The sequence below is a fragment of the Sinocyclocheilus grahami genome, unplaced genomic scaffold, assembly GCF_001515645.1.
Source record: "Sinocyclocheilus grahami isolate Dianchi unplaced genomic scaffold, SAMN03320097.WGS_v1.1 scaffold1731.1, whole genome shotgun sequence".
Taxonomy (NCBI): domain Eukaryota; kingdom Metazoa; phylum Chordata; class Actinopteri; order Cypriniformes; family Cyprinidae; genus Sinocyclocheilus; species Sinocyclocheilus grahami.
The window spans coordinates 1,372-18,542 of record NW_015506910.1 but is presented as its reverse complement, the minus strand read 5'-3'; the positions used below and the strand labels follow the sequence as shown (position 1 = coordinate 18,542).

General features: G+C 37.1%; 1 protein-coding gene across 1 annotated transcript; it reads left to right on the top strand.

Annotated features, from left to right (window-relative positions):
- The first annotated feature begins 282 nt into the window (after positions 1–282).
- Positions 283–15,843, top strand: LOC107572294 (ubiA prenyltransferase domain-containing protein 1). Its single transcript, XM_016258714.1, has 3 exons — positions 283–450; positions 9,197–9,785; positions 15,293–15,843. The coding sequence occupies exons 2-3, from the start codon at positions 9,242–9,244 to the stop codon at positions 15,778–15,780; spliced, it is 1,032 nt and encodes a 343-aa protein (XP_016114200.1). The 5' UTR covers positions 283–450; positions 9,197–9,241; the 3' UTR covers positions 15,781–15,843.
- The last annotated feature ends 1,328 nt before the right edge of the window (positions 15,844–17,171 follow it).

The window sequence follows — 17,171 nt, the reverse complement described above, 5'->3', positions numbered from 1 at the left end:
GTGGCAAGAAATAGCAACAAATTAATAATAAATTCAAAGTGAGAAGGGTCTAGATTCAAAGATTTTTTTTTATTTTTTTAACAAAATAGGAAAAGCCAACCCAGAATAGTTTACAATAAGTACAGTCCCAAAATAAATGATTGATTGCTTCTTCAGACTGAAGACAAAATAAACAACTGGGGGGAATACTATAATTAAATTGAGCACGTTTGTAATGAACTGGGTAATTATGGGTAGTTTAAATAACTGGGAGAGGTTTCTCGGGGCCGGAAGTCAGTCGCTGCGCGTGTTTCCGCTCGGGCCGTTCTGGCGGGTGCGCTCTGCGGTGCTGGACGGAAATGGCGATGTGTGTCAGTAAAGGTTGCTAATGTCGTGTAAATATAAATATCGGCTCGACTGGACCCCGCGGGGACCTCTGTGAGTAACGCCGGTGAAGCGTGTGCGGAGCAGGTACGAGCCCACAGACACTTGGATAGCCTCTGGTAATCTCTCTCACTAGCGTTAGCATGTAGCATGTAGCAGCATCAGTGAGGAAGCATGCGAGCCAGAGCTGGTCACGTGATGATGGCCAGCAGCTCTGGTTACTGCGCCGCTCTGCTGCATCAGGGTTCAAAAACAGTCTGTAGAGATGGGTTATTTAGTTTATTATCCTAGTACATGTCCAGAAACATGCATATTGGCACATTGCATTGCTAGCGTCCTTGTGTTTTTGAAGGGCATAATGAAAAATGCTTTTCACACATTTACATCGAGCCATTCAGCAGACGCTTTTATCCAAATGAGGACAAAGCCACAGAAGAGCAATGATATACAGGTGCTATAACAAGTCTCCGTTAGCTTAACGCAGTACACGTTACACGTAGCAAGGGGTTTTTATTCTATAATAAATACAAATTCATTATTTTAATAATTCAAAATGATTTTCCCTTTTTTGAAAACACTGTTTATTGTCTCGCAATCGGAGCAAATTGAGATGTCTCCTGTTCACCACCACGGCGTCAACCAGTCGGCTCTGGAAGAGGGTATGTGCTTTTGTTTGCGATACGTTAAAAATAATTGTTTAACAGCTGAAACTACATTACCCATGATGCTGTGCAGAAACTCACACCAATCAGAGTCCGGGCCTCTTTAGCTCCACCCACTTCCACGATGTTTTGCAATAAACTTAAAATATTGTATTTATAATAGTTCCAGTAAATTTCAGGAAACATTCCAGGGATTTTTGGGAAGTTTCTGGAAATTTACCGGAAATTTTCCACGCCTTTGCAACCCTAATTTATAACGGGTAATAGGTATAATCATCATCTTTAAATAAATTTTTCATTTGATTCCAGGGGTTGCAGCGACTAGTGGACTTCAGTGCTCTGCCATGACGCTTTAAGCTTGACGTCGACGAGTCGCTGGTCCTATAGAGGGCGCAACAGGATAAGAAATCTTTGAAGGACTTCCACGTTTACGCTCAGTTTCCAAACAGTTCAAATGACAAATAAATGCATACTCTGAAAGCGCTCCACAAGACATGTGTGATTATATTACTGGATGCTCGACATTGAACGGGAGAATGCACGTTTTAAACGGCTTATTGTACAGGTACGTTAATCGCCGTTCTAATCTAATGCGCTGCTGTACTGTAACGTACACACACATTACAGACAGTAACTCGTACATCACGCACACAGAATCATTCAGCGCGGAAATGTATTGTCAACACTGTTCTGTGATTTCTCAAAATAGCTTAGAAACTGTTCAAGCATATATTTCTTAATAACTAGTAAATTCCACAGCTTCACTACTAATAGAGAGAGACGCTGCCAGGTAGAATTAATTCATGCACGCAATCGCTCTCACTAATGCATTCATATTAATGTAATCTTTACTGTGCTGCTTTATCTGTACACTCTAAAAACGGCTGGGTTAAAAACAACCCAATTTGGGTTATTTTGGCAACCCAGCGCTGGCTCAAAAAGGGACGAACCCAGCACTGGGTTGTTTTAACCCAACAAGTTGGGTTATGTCTGACCCAGCATGCTGGGTTGCTTTTTTATGGTATAAAATAACTACATTGTTGTTTACAAATTATACACTTACAGTTTGTTTCATAGTCCATGAATACAGATCGGGCATCGCTGCCAATTTTCACGATCTCTTTAGCATAATTGATGTAGTCACGAAGAAGCCCCATCAGCACAGCAAAGGCATCTTCTACATTATCCAGGGCAGCCTCCTCCTTTAACACCACTGCTGCATCAGTTTGGGGGAAAGGACATGCTCCTCTTTGACCAGCATTCATCCCAGACACCACCTGTTCTTCATCAGACGCCTAAAAAGCGAAAAACATTTGAAAAAAGAAAACATTTAATTAAAATCTATCCATTTTCAGATAGAGGTGCATCCACATCAGTAAGGATAGGTAACTAGTCTGTTTGATCATTTCAGCCTCTTTGTGAGGTTGTTTAACGTCTCTGTAATGCAGCACTAGTGTGAGGGCATGTCGTATTGTTTAAATAAATAATATTGCTTTCAGAAAGCTACTTCTTTACTGAAACATTAAAACAGACATGACATTCACATACCTCACGAATGGTCATGGACGTGGAGGGCTGCTCTTTAAAGGGTTAGTTCACCAAAAAATGAAAATGGTCATAATTTATTCACCCCCGTGTTGTTCCAAACCCATACAAACTGCTCATTTTTGGAACAAATAATATATTTATTTAATATTCTCTTAATTTTTGTCCTCTATTGCAAGTCTGGGAGACTATGATATAATTTAAGATTTATTCATATATAAATATTGGCATGGATTACTTCTACAATAACTCTATATTGTAAATGTGTGATTTACTATCCCCTGTTGTTAAAAACTGTTTAGATAAAGCCAGATCAAAAAAATGGGGCATTTATACCTATAATAAGCGCCAGCGCGGGTCAACTTTACCTGCTATATAATGCCTGTATGTTCGCGCTGTCATTTTTGTGCTGCTTATGTTTTAGTACATTGCTAGGCCACGCCTTTCACTCACTGAATTAGCGGTTTCATAAATAAAGACAGAATGAGTAAAAGGCGGTGATTTATGGATGCTGCAGCGGTATAAGAAGCACTAAATGCCATGAGCGATGGAGAGTCTGATGGTGGGGAGATGAGTATCGCATCTGTCGGCTCAGCGTCTGACGGCGATCAGTACATCATATTTAGACATTTTATCCTAATGTTACTCATTGTTCAAAATTTGGATTTAATTTGTTTTGCCATTTCTATCGTTTATTGTACGCTTCTGTGTTGCTATTAATTCTTTATATTATATTTTTATACAATCTATTAGGTTTTTATTTATAAAATCTTTTTTTAAAAATCTGATCTGATGTAGGCTAATGAATAAAACCTTTTTTTTTTTTTTTATTACCCGAAGTTTATTGGTGGTGTTGTATAATTCAAATTATAAATGATATAACTAAACAAATGAATAATTAATTGGGTGAAGCTGTGCGCTTGAATCCTGTGCAATGTGGTGAATTATTATTGTCTATTTTAGTAATTTAAAGAACATAGGTGATCTTAATATAGTGATTAATGACATTGTATTATAATAGCCTTTTACACCACCCAAATATGTATTTACTTCCTTCTAATTCTTGTTGTCAGTGCAGGCTTGTTTAGCTTCATATTGACCGTTATGAATAGTGACTAGTGTAGCCTTCATAAAAAAGCCTTGAACATAAAACAACAGGACAAAAATATAGCTGAGTACTAGACATAATCATTTCATGACTCTAGACACTTCTTTGTGAGGACAGTAGCATAATACAGTGAAATAACATGTTCTTTAGCCATTCAGAAACCGCTGTCATGTGCGTGGGTAAAATTGACCCGCTAGCGGTTTTAGGTATACAGCGACCCCTGGCGGTTCTAGTGTGAATGACGTCCTCAGCGACTAGCCGACTTCGACTCGACTTTCATCACTTAAAAGTCGACTTTAAAATATCAGAAGTCGTTCAACCCCTATTTGATTCTATCATTTGCAATGCTTCATGGGATTGTAGTTTGTTTCTCTAATTATAGCACCTTTTGTCTTTTCCATGGTCGCGTTCTGTGGAACGTGACTTGAATTGCTTCAAATCAAAGTCTGTAATGTTGAATGCTAATTCTCCTCATAGCGGCTTGGTTTGGTGCGTGGCTTCTAGTCCTCTTTTAGCTATTATGCCGCCGCAGCTGGAACCAGCTTCCAGAAGAGATCAGGGCCCGTATGAAATTTATTTGTGGTTAATAATGCAATGAAACATGCCAAATTGTGCGGTCATAATTTTTGGCCATGCTGTCGTACAAAGAAATTATGACCATATGCAAGAGGACCAATGAAATATTAATAACTTGTGTTGTCGTCAGTGTGCCAGTGTTGGCAATTTAGTGATTTTGCCACTAGATTTAGTGACTTCTTCACCCCTTTAGAGACTTTTTGTTTTTATTTTTCAAAAGCCTATAGCAACGATCAAATTTATTTTATAATTTTTTTTTGGACAAACCTTATCTACATCCCGAGACTCTCCCACTGATCCATGAGGTCTTTATGAGGTCATCTAGCAACATTTAGTGACCTGTTTTAGCTGCTAAAAGCTGCTGTGTGACAAGGTGTACAGTAAACAAGCTAAAAAACCCAGAACTGCCATTTTTATAAGATGTCGACCCAAAAAACAAGCATTTAGGACACCGAAGTAGAGCGCAACGTGTCTATTACTCTGAGAACTGCGCCCACTGGAGGGAAACGTAATCCGCGACAGGATTATGTGAATCTGAGAGGAGGAGATATATTTATAAATGTTATTGGTCTGTCAGTGCCTCTTTTCCTAACCTTCCTTTTGTTTGAGAAATGATCCAACTGAATGGCCCAATGTGAAATACCTCGACATCTACAACTATTTGTGTCCTTAAATGCTTGTTTTTTTGGGTCGACGGCTTATGAAAACGTAGTCCTGTTTTTTCTTCTTTACTGAACACTTTCACACAGCAGCTTTTAGACATTGTTCTGTTTTTTGTTATAAGTCAGAAGTGACAAGGAGGCAGCTTCCCGCTATAGGGCTGAAACCATTCCTCGAGTAACTCGAATACAAAATTCATCTAGGCAAATAGGCTTCGTTTAGTCCATATACTGTAACTACACACGTAGCACTGTGTTTCCCCACGGACCATTAATACTGACGCACAACCCTGCAAATAAATAACAAAATATTATGTATGCATTTGTAACTGCAGGTTAAATGCATTCATGTCCCTCTGAGCTGATTTAAGTAGTGTTAATAGGCCTACATCTAAGTGCCTCTTCAGATGCAGCTTCTGCGTTTCCTCTGCATTGCAAAGATTAATTTTGTTGATAATAGGGCTGGACGATATGGCCAAAAGTGATATCAAGGTATATTTCTTAATTTCAGTTGATACGATATAATTCTGATATCGATATGAACACTTATTTTAAAAAAGCCTCATAAAAACGGGCAAGAACACCACAACAGATGTCTGTGCATACAAACTTATGAAAAATGAATTTGCCAACTCTATGAAACCTCCTTCTATAAAACTATATAATATTTTAGAAAAAAACCCAGCACAAATAAATTAATGTTCACCTTTTATTTGTATTTAGCCTTCATACAAACAAGAAATGTGAAATCACTGTCAAATAATCGTCTCCGACTCACCTTATTAATATTTTTAACTTACTATAGGCAACAGTAAGATTTTTAATGTTTTTAAAGAAGTCTCCTGCTCACCAAGACTTTATTTATTTGATCCAAAGTACAGCAAAAACAGTAACATTTTGAAATATTTTTACTATTTAACTGTTTTCTATATGAATATATTTTAAATTGTAAATTGTTCCTGTTATTTAAAAGCTGACTTTTCAGCATCATTACTCCAGTCACGTGATCTTCAGAAATAATTCTAATATTCTGATTTGCTGCTCAAATATTTGTTGAAAACAGCGGAGAATATTTTCAGGTTTCTTTGATGAATAGAAAGTTCAGACGAACAGCATTTATCTGAAATGTAAATCTTTTGTATCATTATAAATGTCTTTATCATCACTTTTGATCAATTTAAAGCATCCTTGCTAAATAAAAGTATTAATTTCTTTCCAAAAAAGAGAAAAACCATACTGACTCCAAGCTTTTGAATGGTCTAGTGTATAATGTTATAAAAGCTTTTTATTTCAGATAAATGCTGATCTTTCTATTCATCAAAGAAAAAATGTACTCAACGGGTTTAAATATTGATAATAATAATTAGTATAATAATAATCAGCATATTAGAATGATTTCTGAAGATCCCGTGACACTGAAGACTGGAGTAATGATGCAGATTTTTAACAGATATTAAAACCGAACGCAGTTATTTTAAATAGTAAAAATATTTCATAATGTTACAGTTTTTGCTGTACTTTGGATCAAATAAGTGCAGGCTTGGTGAGCAGAAGAGACTTCTTAAAAAAATAATATATATAAAAAAAATAAAAACCTTAAAAATCGTACTGTTCGAAAACCTTTGGTAGTGTCTGGTAGTGTAGGCTGATTCTTATAGATTGAAACAAATGTGCTTCAGCCAGGATAAAGAGTATGAAAAGTGCTCCGAGTTGCTGCAGAAAAAAAAAAGCTACAACAAAAAGATGTTGCTGGAGACGGGCTTATTGAAGATGCAAAGTGCTTGTCTGCCAGCAGGAGGCGCTGTGAGAGCGGCAGAACTAGCGCTTTCCCCGGTAACGCTGTAAGCAAAGCAGCTCCGCTCATGAACACTACTTTATCAGATCAAATGAAAATGCTATCGAAGCTTTTCTGAAGACAGTCGGTTTCCTTCAGAGATGCATTCATATAAAACACCTGCGCCGTGTTTTGATTTTGAAACGTGCAGTGCTCATGTTTATTCAACGAAGTCAAACGCCACAAATACATCAATGTATGGGAAATGCATCGGAAATGTGTTTAAAAACCGTATCACCGTTATTGAGAGAAATTATATCGTGATACATATTGATATTGAATTATTGTCCAGCCCTAGTTGATACTAATATCATTTGTTTGGTAACAGCCCAAATGTCTTATTATTCTAATTGATTTAAATGTAAGAATTTGACTCAAAAGATGATGCACACTTTTAGAAAAAAAAAAAGGCTTTATAAAGGTAAAAATGCCCGTAAAATGTAAAAATCAATTTAAACTTATTGGAACGGATTAATTTCTATCATTGCTGTGAATTGACCAGCACACAGACTATGAAGAATATCAGAAATAAGTCTCTCTCCCTCTCCCTCTCACTCACAGTACGTATAGGGACATTTAAGAGGGTTTATTCTTCAAATAACTCAATTTCATGTTGCAGAAAAATGTGTTTAGAAATTGTGTACGATCTCTTGTTCTTGTTCCAAGTTACCTTCCTGTCCACTGATGTTTGCCTCTCACAAAAGCCACAAAGCCTTCCAAGAAGACCGTAAAGGCTCATGTTATGCTCCAGCTTTAGTTAGGCTGAAACGTGAAAGTTACGTTGCATGACATAAATGCAATGTTTGGGTATTATTACTATTATTTTGATTTATGCCTTAATTTTAGGTTGTAATGTTTACCTTTTTTAAAGTAATGTGAAATAGATTTTTGTATTTTTATTTAATTTAATTTTTTTTAGTGATATATTTATATTTGCATTTTTAATGTAATTTGGCAATTCAATGCATTAAATGGGTTTGCAATTTCAAAAAAGTTCATTTTTCTAAAAAGGAAACAAATTAGTTGTTTATTTTAAGAGACCTATCTTATTATCTCTTGTATATTTAGTATTGCTCTTTAAACAAAAATGACTTATCCAATTAATCGATGGAATAATCGGTTGAATACTCGATTACTAAAATAATCGACTTACCGCTATACAAAGTCAATGGAGAGGGTTGGATTGTCCTAAGGGTTGGTGTGGCCTAAATGCTCTCTGTCTCGATGTAAAGCACTTTGAATTACCATTGTGTATGAAATGTGCTATATAAACCAACTTGCCTTGCCTTACAAAGACTTTTCATTTTAACCTTTGTTCGTCAATTAAAAAAAGTTCCACATAGGTTCATAAAGGACAAAAATGTCCATGTCCAAAAACTGTCATAAAAATTTGAAGCTTGGAGAACAGACTTATGTTTGGTCTCATTTTAAAGAAGACCCTTGACAGATTATTGTTGAAGTTAAAAAAGTAGTAAAAATGTTATAGAGGTTTATGAAAATTATTTGAGCAATTTTTTATATAAAATATATATTTTATAAAACATGTTGAACACAACAATTGCTAGAAAATCTAAGCCATAAACCTAAACACGTTGTGTTCCAAATTCGAGGTTGATATCTCAAAAAATGAGATGAAAAGAAAAGATTTTGTTTGGATGCAAACTTTTCCTATTAGATTCCAGCAAAGCGCCGCTGGTGAACACAGCGGTGGGATTTGTGATTTGCAGTACAGTATAATTACTCTCAAACATTACAGGTGCGCACACACATACAAACCCCACTCTGACATCCATACCAACACACCCACACAATTATAGCTGCATAATTTATCCAACTAGCTCTATAAATCAGCAAAAGCAGAAAACAGGAAAGATTTGAGTATTTGCTTTATAGGCCAAACCTGAGAAAATGGCACCATCAGGTAATTTTTTTTTTTTAAATGTTCAATTTTGAAGCCTTGCCAACAGAATGAAAGCCTATTAACAAATGTTATCATTTTATAGTTAAATGGCCCTGGGATTAAAAATTGCATAGGTAAAATTGAATGGATTTCAATGAGGACATTTTTGTACTTAAGGTCCTGAGAGGAACTATTTTTTGTACCTAGTGTAAAATAATTTATTAACGCAAAAGTGGGCGAAATATTAAAATTCCAATAAAAATACACACATGTGCCAAAATTTATGCAGTTGGCATTAACACAGGCAAAATGATCAAAAAAACAAAACCGAAAAGGACAAATGTCCATAAGGTCGCACAAAGGTTAAATCCCTATGGGGAAAAATGAATGGGAATGATAAAGTGGGCGGCACTAATGTGCTATTTAGAAGTTTATGCAAGTATGACGACTTTGCTTCTGAGAAGCCTGGAAGTAGCTTTAGCTCTTCTGCTGCTGGTGTCGTTGTTTGCTGTTCTCATGATGTTTTTGTGTGTGTGTGTGATTGGACAGCTGCGTCCTCTGACCTCTCTGAAGCGCTCGTGGATTGAGCTGACGATGGCCTCCAGCCTGAAGCAGACCGACGGAGAGACCTTCATGCTTTCAGGATCTAACGGACTGAATGGGACGAAGCCGTCGGGAGTGGAGCGGAAGCACAGCAGCCGTCTGTCCCGCGTGGCCCCCATGGCGCTGGATGTTCAGGGCAAATGCGCGGCGTACGTGTTGGCCCTGAGGCCGTGGAGCTTCAGCACCTCCCTCACCCCCGTGGCTCTAGGCAGCGCTCTGGCCTATAAGCTGGAGGGCTCGGTGGACCTGCTCATCCTCCTGGTGTGTGCCGTGGCTGTTTTGGTGGTCCACGGGGCGGGGAACCTGGTGAACACCTACTATGACTTCTCGAAGGGAATTGATCATAAGAAGAGCGACGACAGGACTTTGGTGGATCAGATCCTGAAGCCGCAGGACGTGGTGATGTTCGGCGCGGCGCTGTACTCCGCTGGATGTCTCTGTGCCACTCTGCTCTACTTCCTCTCCACCCTCAAACTAGAGCATCTAGCTCTCATTTATTTCGGAGGACTATCCAGCTCTTTTTTATACACTGGAGGTGAATACGCTGATTGGTTTTCATGCATTCGTTGAGGTTAGTACGACGGAGTTTTAGTGCCACGTAAAAAAAAAAATCAAAGATTAAAGTCATAATATTTTGAGAATAAAGTCAGTTACCAGAATTAAAGGGTTAGTTCACCCAAAAATGAAAATTCTGTCATTAATTACTCCCACATATCGTTTCAAACCCGTAAGACCTTCGTTCTTCTTCAGAACACAAATTAAGATATTTTTGATGAAATCCGAGAGCTCTCTGACCCTCCATATGGAACTACTTCGATCAACGCACCGAAACGTAGCAAGGAGATCGGTAAAATAATCCATGTGACATCAGGGGTTCAAACGTAGTATTACGAAGCTACGAGAATACTTTTTGTGCGCAAAGAAAATAACATAATTTATTCAACAATTCTTCTCCCTGAGTTACCGTCTAATGCCATTTTGGAGAGTACCCCAGAATGTAATCAACGTAATCAGTGTAGTTTATGTTCAGTAGAAAGTGCGCTCATGCTAAACCTAAACAACGCTGATTGTTGATTTACGTTCTGGGGTACTCACTTGCAAATTTCGCTGTGTAAAAAGCGAATCCGCCATGGCACGAGTACAACTGGCTCTTAAAGGGAATGGGAGACAAGACTCTGATTGGTTTATTGCACATTATGCCCAAAACACACTCATTAAGAGAATAGGGACAACCCTTTTAGATCATGCGCCAGGCGCGCAGACTGTTTTACTAGCAAAAATGGATTTGGACACGCCCTAAGTGCACCTGCGCCATGTGCTTTAGACCATGCGCTTAGATCGTTAAAATAGGGCCCCTGATGACACATGGATTATTTTAACGATCTCCTTGATATGTTTCTGGATCTTGATCGTGTTCGTATCCTTGCTGTCTATGGAGGGTCAGAGAGCTCTCGGATTTCATCAAAAATATCTTAATTTGTGTTCTGAAGATGAACGAAGGTCTTACAGTTTTGGAACGACACGAGCGAGTAATTAATGACAATTTTCATTTTGGGGTGAACTAACCCTTTAAGATGTAGCATTTACAACATTAAAATTATTGGTTACACTTTATTTCGATAGTCCACTTTAGACATTCTACTAACTCTAAGTAGCTTTGCAACTACACGTCAACTAATGCTCATTAATTCACAACTACACGTCTACTAACTCTCAGAGTGGACTGTTAGGTTAGGTTTAGGGTTAGTAGAATAAGTTGATATATACTTGCAAAGTTTCTCATAGTCGGTATGTTGTGGACCCATCAAAGTAAAGTGTTCGCAGATATCAAGCAGACAGTCTACTAATACTCTAATGACTGCTAGTTAACATGTAGTTAAAGTTACTTACTGTTAGTAGTATGTCTGAAGTGGACTATCAAAAAGTGTTACTAAGTTATTATACTTTGAGAGTATAGCCTGTAATTGCGCATGTAAATGGCCCGGATTGGGAGCAACGGGAGAATTCCCGGCTTTCAAATTCTGTGAGTTTTAAAGTGAAATACAAACAATGTCTTACAATAATGTTTTTCACACGCTTCGAGGCAAATACAGCAATCTGTCATGCAACATTAGTTTAAGCGGCATGTGAATCGATCATCTTTACGATTAATGAGACCGGTTTCATTAAATTAGACTATACTGATTTTTTCCATGCCTTCTGATGTTCCTTCACGTTTATATCATGCTATAACTTGATTTATCATGCTATCATTCTATAATTTATAGTTTATTTCATGATAAAACTGACAGAATCTGTAAGCTGGGCTGTGTTATATTTAAAACTAGTGAAGCACAAAATTATTGCAATTTCTGGGTTGCTGGCACGCTACAAATGATGAATGGATTTGAAGAAGTGAAATATTATTTCCAATCATTTACTGTATTATACACCACGAGTAAAACAGCTTGTGAATAGTCACTTAACGTTATATACCTCAGAAAAGACAACCGTAAGTTACTCCAACCTTTGAACTTTTTATTGTTGTTTTTAACTAAATGCATGTGAGGAATGAAAGGTTGGACGCGACAGACAGTTTTGCGGAATAGGTGGTGGAATTTTCAAAAAGAAAACCGCATAATTTAATGAATTGATTCACATGAATAACGATCGGTCACACCACATTAAAGAGCTTGAAAAACACATTATTGTAAGACACACTGTTTGAATTTCACTTTAAAATGGACAGATTTTGAAAGCTGAGACTAAGTTTTATATTAAAAGTACCAAAAGCTTATTGCTATTATTGGGTGGGTGGCACCCTACAAATAATGAATGCAGTCAAAGTGAAATATTATTTCCAAGCATACTGTCCCTGCGAGTATGACACATGGTATGATTTCTACTAATAATCCCATATATATTCAGATCAATTCCGGAGGCCTGGCAACTTCCTCCCGGTGCTCCTAATCCGGGCCATTTGCATGTGCAATATAGGCTACACTCTCAAAATATTATTCCTTTTTAATTTATACGATTTAGTTCTCATCATTTCAACTTTATTCTTGAAATATTTTGACTTTATTCTCATAATTTTTTTTTTTTTTTTGACATGGCACTAAAACGCTGTCGTATAGGGCTGGGTGATATGGTCACATTAATTTTGTTGGAGATGAAACATGTTCCCATAGTCATGATCCCTAACACCCTAACATGAGTGTTAGGGATGAAATGGCTTCACATATGAATCACAATTCTATCTTCCTGCTCCTGTCCAGTTCAGAGTGTGTGTACACTACAGCAGTGATCGTGCACTTTACAAAATATATATTCCATAAAATATGCAAGACTGTCCCAGATCTGATAAATTGTGAAGCTCGGCACTCTAAACGCACACTAAATCCACACCATGTCTAATAGAGAGGCTAATTGTATCTTATTGAGTTCATGTGCCCTGAAATGGCATGATTCCGAATAAAATCGAGTGTAAATTAAATTAATTAGATATTACATATCGTTTGGTAGTAAAACAGTTTCACATTTTAGGTACACAAATGAGTATTTTGTAAAATGTTTGCAACTGCTTTTTTCAAGCAGGACAATTAAAACGTGCCGTCTGTTACATAAGAGCTACTATGATTTTAAAGTGCAAAGTATTGAAAATCAAAATGTGTAAATAAAGATCTATAAAAAAATGTATAAAAAACAAAAAAGTTATAAGTGTCTCGGCAGACAATCAAAAGCTCTACACACTTGTGGTCTTGGACAGGGACTTTTAGTTTCATGTTTAAAAATATAATTTTCTTTATTATTAATTTTGTGTTTCAGTATAGCAGTGTAAATGCATTCATGTCAACTCTGAGCTGCTTTAATCAGTCTGTGTAAATGCATCTAAATGGGAGTTTCTACATTTCTGAGTTGCATTTTAATTTCAAATTGGTCTGCTTGTGCTAACAACAAACATGGTTAACTGTAGTGAAGCAGGCAAAGTAAGCAAATCCCCAGAGCATGTGGAGCGTTTGAAGAATTACAAAGCAAATCTCTGTTGGGATCTACACTATCATGAACAAAATTGTCTTAAGTGGAGACCCGCAAAACAAAGAGTCGTTCAATTCATTTCAGCTTTAAGTGAAATTTAAGTGAGTATATGTTGCTTATCATTACCATGTTTACTTGTTTAAAGCTTATTGGATTAATCTGGCAGCAACTGCTAGAGAATTGTTTAAAGCCTGTCGTCTATCAAATGCTTAACTATAAATATACTTCATATTGTCCAAACCAAAAATGATTTAGACACCAGATATATTTTTTACTAGTGGATGCAGGACACTATAGTTCATTTATGTAAGTGAGGATAGCAAAATAAAGTAAACTGTGACAAATACCCAACAATTCTTCATACAGTGGACTACCAGTAAAATGTGGGACCAAAATGTATTCAGACACTTTGACCTGACCATGTTTTGCTGGTGATACCTTTTTAAAAGCTCTTTATCCTCAAATGTTTCTCAAATGTTTGCGTTCAGAGACAGATTGCCAGCAACAGCTATTTTAGGATAGTTTGTGGCTTGGTCTTAGTGGCTTAGGAGTCCTCTTCACTGCTCCTAACCTTTCACAGATTTAGGAGCTAGTTTTAGAGCTAAAACGCTTTGCCCATTATTTTTAAGATTTTCTCCTAAATCAGCTAGTTATGAGCTACTTTTAGCCCGAAGATGTTTTGTGAATACGGGCCCAGATATTCAAAGTCTAATTTAAACATTAAAATAAAGAAGAGGAGTCATGGTCATTCTTTGATGTGGGAGCCTAGCACTGAAACAGGAGACTGATGTAAATATAGTAAATAATATATTTTTAGTTATGAGCTACTTTTAGCCTGAAGATGTTTTGTGAATACGGGCCCAGGCATTTGTTCAAGCATTATTTCCTGACATGTTCTTGCTCTTTAACCGCAGGCATCGGACTGAAGTACGTGGCTCTGGGGGACGTGGTCATCCTCATCACCTTCGGTCCCCTGGCCGTGATGTACACACTTGAAGACTTGGGCCAAATACTGAACGCTGGTTTGTGTGTTGGGGACCGGCCCAGTGACTTGCTTCATTTCTGAATGAATCAGATGTTTTGAACAAATCATTTGCATGAAGGATTCAGTGACTCGCTCCTGAAGAGAGGGATTTGCTGACACCTATCGGCGGTTTTAGTTTCATATTTCAAAAATAATTTAATTGAATCATTTCGTATTTCAGTTTTCAGCAGTGTAATTTTTTTAATCTTATGTATTTTGTTTCAGTCTAAATGCATTCATGACACCTCTGAGCTGCATCAGCCAGTCTGCATAAATGCATCTCAGTGCCAAGATGGAGTTTTTTTTGTAATGGTTTCATTTGATTGGTAATAACAGCTCTATAGTGTATTATTAAATTCATTTGCATAAACGCATTGAATGCTATCATCCAGAAATAAAAGACGCATAACAAGCAGTTTTACTATATCGAATGAAGATTGCATTTTATTTTAAAATTTCACGTAGAGCTGAATGTTTTAATGCAGTGAAGCGGTCAGCTATGTGCATCAAATAAGCATTGCTTTTTGGTCAAAATCGAACTGAAAAACAAACTCTAGAGAACCTTTTAAAGCCAGTTATCGAGCGAATACAGAGCTATCAATATACTGTACATTGTCAAAAAGTGAAATATTTGTTTTTAATCTATAATGTCCAGTTCTGCTGCATTTGGATATTGTTGATTTCGGTAACACTTTAGTTTAAGGTCCAATTCTCACTATTACCTAGTTGCTTATAAGCATGCATATTACTAGTGTATTGGCTGTTCATTAGTACTCGTGAAGCACCTATTAAAACCTAATTCTGCATGAGCATATTTTACATACCTACCTTACTAGCTATTACCAAGCAGCAAATTAGGAGTTTACTGAGGCAAAGGATGTAGCTGATAGTAAGATTTGGTCCCCAAACTGAAGTGTGACCTTGATTTCTTGCAGTAATTTTTCACAAACGTGATCCGTCCATACGGTGTTTCCTCACTTGTTCTTGCTCTTTAACCGCAGGCATCGGACTGAAGTACGTGGCTCTGGGGGACGTGGTCATCCTCATCACCTTCGGTCCCCTGGCCGTGATGTTCTCTCACGCAGTGCAGGTGGGTTATCTGTCGGTGCTGCCGCTGGTGTACGCCGTGCCGCTGGCGCTCAACACCGAGGCCATCCTGCACAGCAACAACACGCGAGACATGGACTCGGACAAGCAGGCGGGCATCGTCACCCTGGCCATCCTGCTGGGGCCCACGCTCTCCTACGTCATCTACAACCTGCTGCTGTTCGTGCCCTACCTGCTCTTCTGCATCCTAGCCACGCGCTACACCATCAGCATGGCTCTGCCGCTGCTCACGCTGCCCATGGCCTTCCCTCTGGAGAGGCAGTTTCGCCGCCAGTGCTACGCCAAGATCCCTCAAAAGACCGCCAAGCTCAATCTGCTCATGGGACTCTTCTATGTTTTCGGGATTATATTGGCACCGCAGGGTAGCTTGCCGTTATTGTGAGCGAACTGTTTTTTTTCTTTTTAAAACTTTGTTAGTCTTGTCAAACGATTAATTGTGATTAATCGCATCCAAAATAAGTGTTTGTTTACATAATGTGTGTACTGTATATATTTTAAGAATTTATTTGCAAAAACCGATAATTTTTGTTTTTTAATTATGTTTTATTGTGTTAGTAAGTGGCATTTGTTATTTTTTACATAATAAAATAACCCAACTGCCGTTTGATTAAGATTAATTAGAATTATTATTTATTCCAATTAATCTCAAACTGCAGTCGGGTTATTTTATGAATATTCCAATCTAATTCTGATAAAGCTAATTCTGAATGCACAATGAAAAAACATGATTTTTAAAAATTGTTATCTGTTTTTGCAAATTAACTCTTCATTTATATATAAATACACACATATGCGTGTATATATTTAAGAAAAATTGTTTATATTGTTTATTATGAATTTAAATATATACATGTAAATATTTTCAAAACCTATACTGCGTGTGTATTTATATTTCAGATAGATGAATGGATGGATAGATAGATGATGGATGGATGATAGATAGATGATAGATGAATGGATGGATAGATGGATGATAGATTGATGGATGGATAGATAGATGATGGATGGATAGATGGGTGATGGATGGATGGATGGATAGATTGATGGATGGATGATAGATTGATGGATGGATTGATGGATGGATAGATAGATGAATGGATGGATAGATAGATGGATAGATGGATGGATAGATAGATGAATAGATGGATGGATAGATAGATGATATATGGATGGATGGATAGATTGATGGATGGATGATAGATGAATGGATAGATAGATAGATGATAGATGGATGGATGGATAGATAGATGAATGGATGATAGATTGATAGATAGATGATGGATGGATAGATAGATGGATGGATAGATAAATAGATGATGGATAGATAGATGAATGGATGATAGATTGATAGATGATAGATAGATAGATGGATGGATAGATGAATGGATGGATGATAGATGATAGATGGATGGATAGATGGATTGATAGATAGATGGATAGATGATGGATGGATGATAGATAGATGATAGATTGATGATAGATAGATGATAGATGAATGGATAGATAGATGATAGATGAATGGATAGATAGATGATAGATGAATGGATAGATAGATGATAGATGAATGGATAGATAGATGATAGATGAATGGATAGATAGATGATAGATGAATGGATAGATAGATGATAGATGAATGGATAGATAGATGATAGATGAATGGATAGATAGATGATAGATGAATGGATAGATAGATGATAGATGAATGGATAGATAGATGATAGATGAATGGATAGATAGATGGATGGATGGATAGATTGATGATAGATGAATGGA

Bases quoted from the DNA above. Each gene is read 5' to 3' on its own strand.
- LOC107572294 (XM_016258714.1), top strand. From the start codon at position 9,242: ATGGCCTCCAGCCTGAAGCAGACCGACGGAGAGACCTTCATGCTTTCA. The intron at 9,786-15,292 runs GTGAATACGCTG...CTTTAACCGCAG, and splicing joins CTCTTTTTTATACACTGGAG to GCATCGGACTGAAGTACGTG.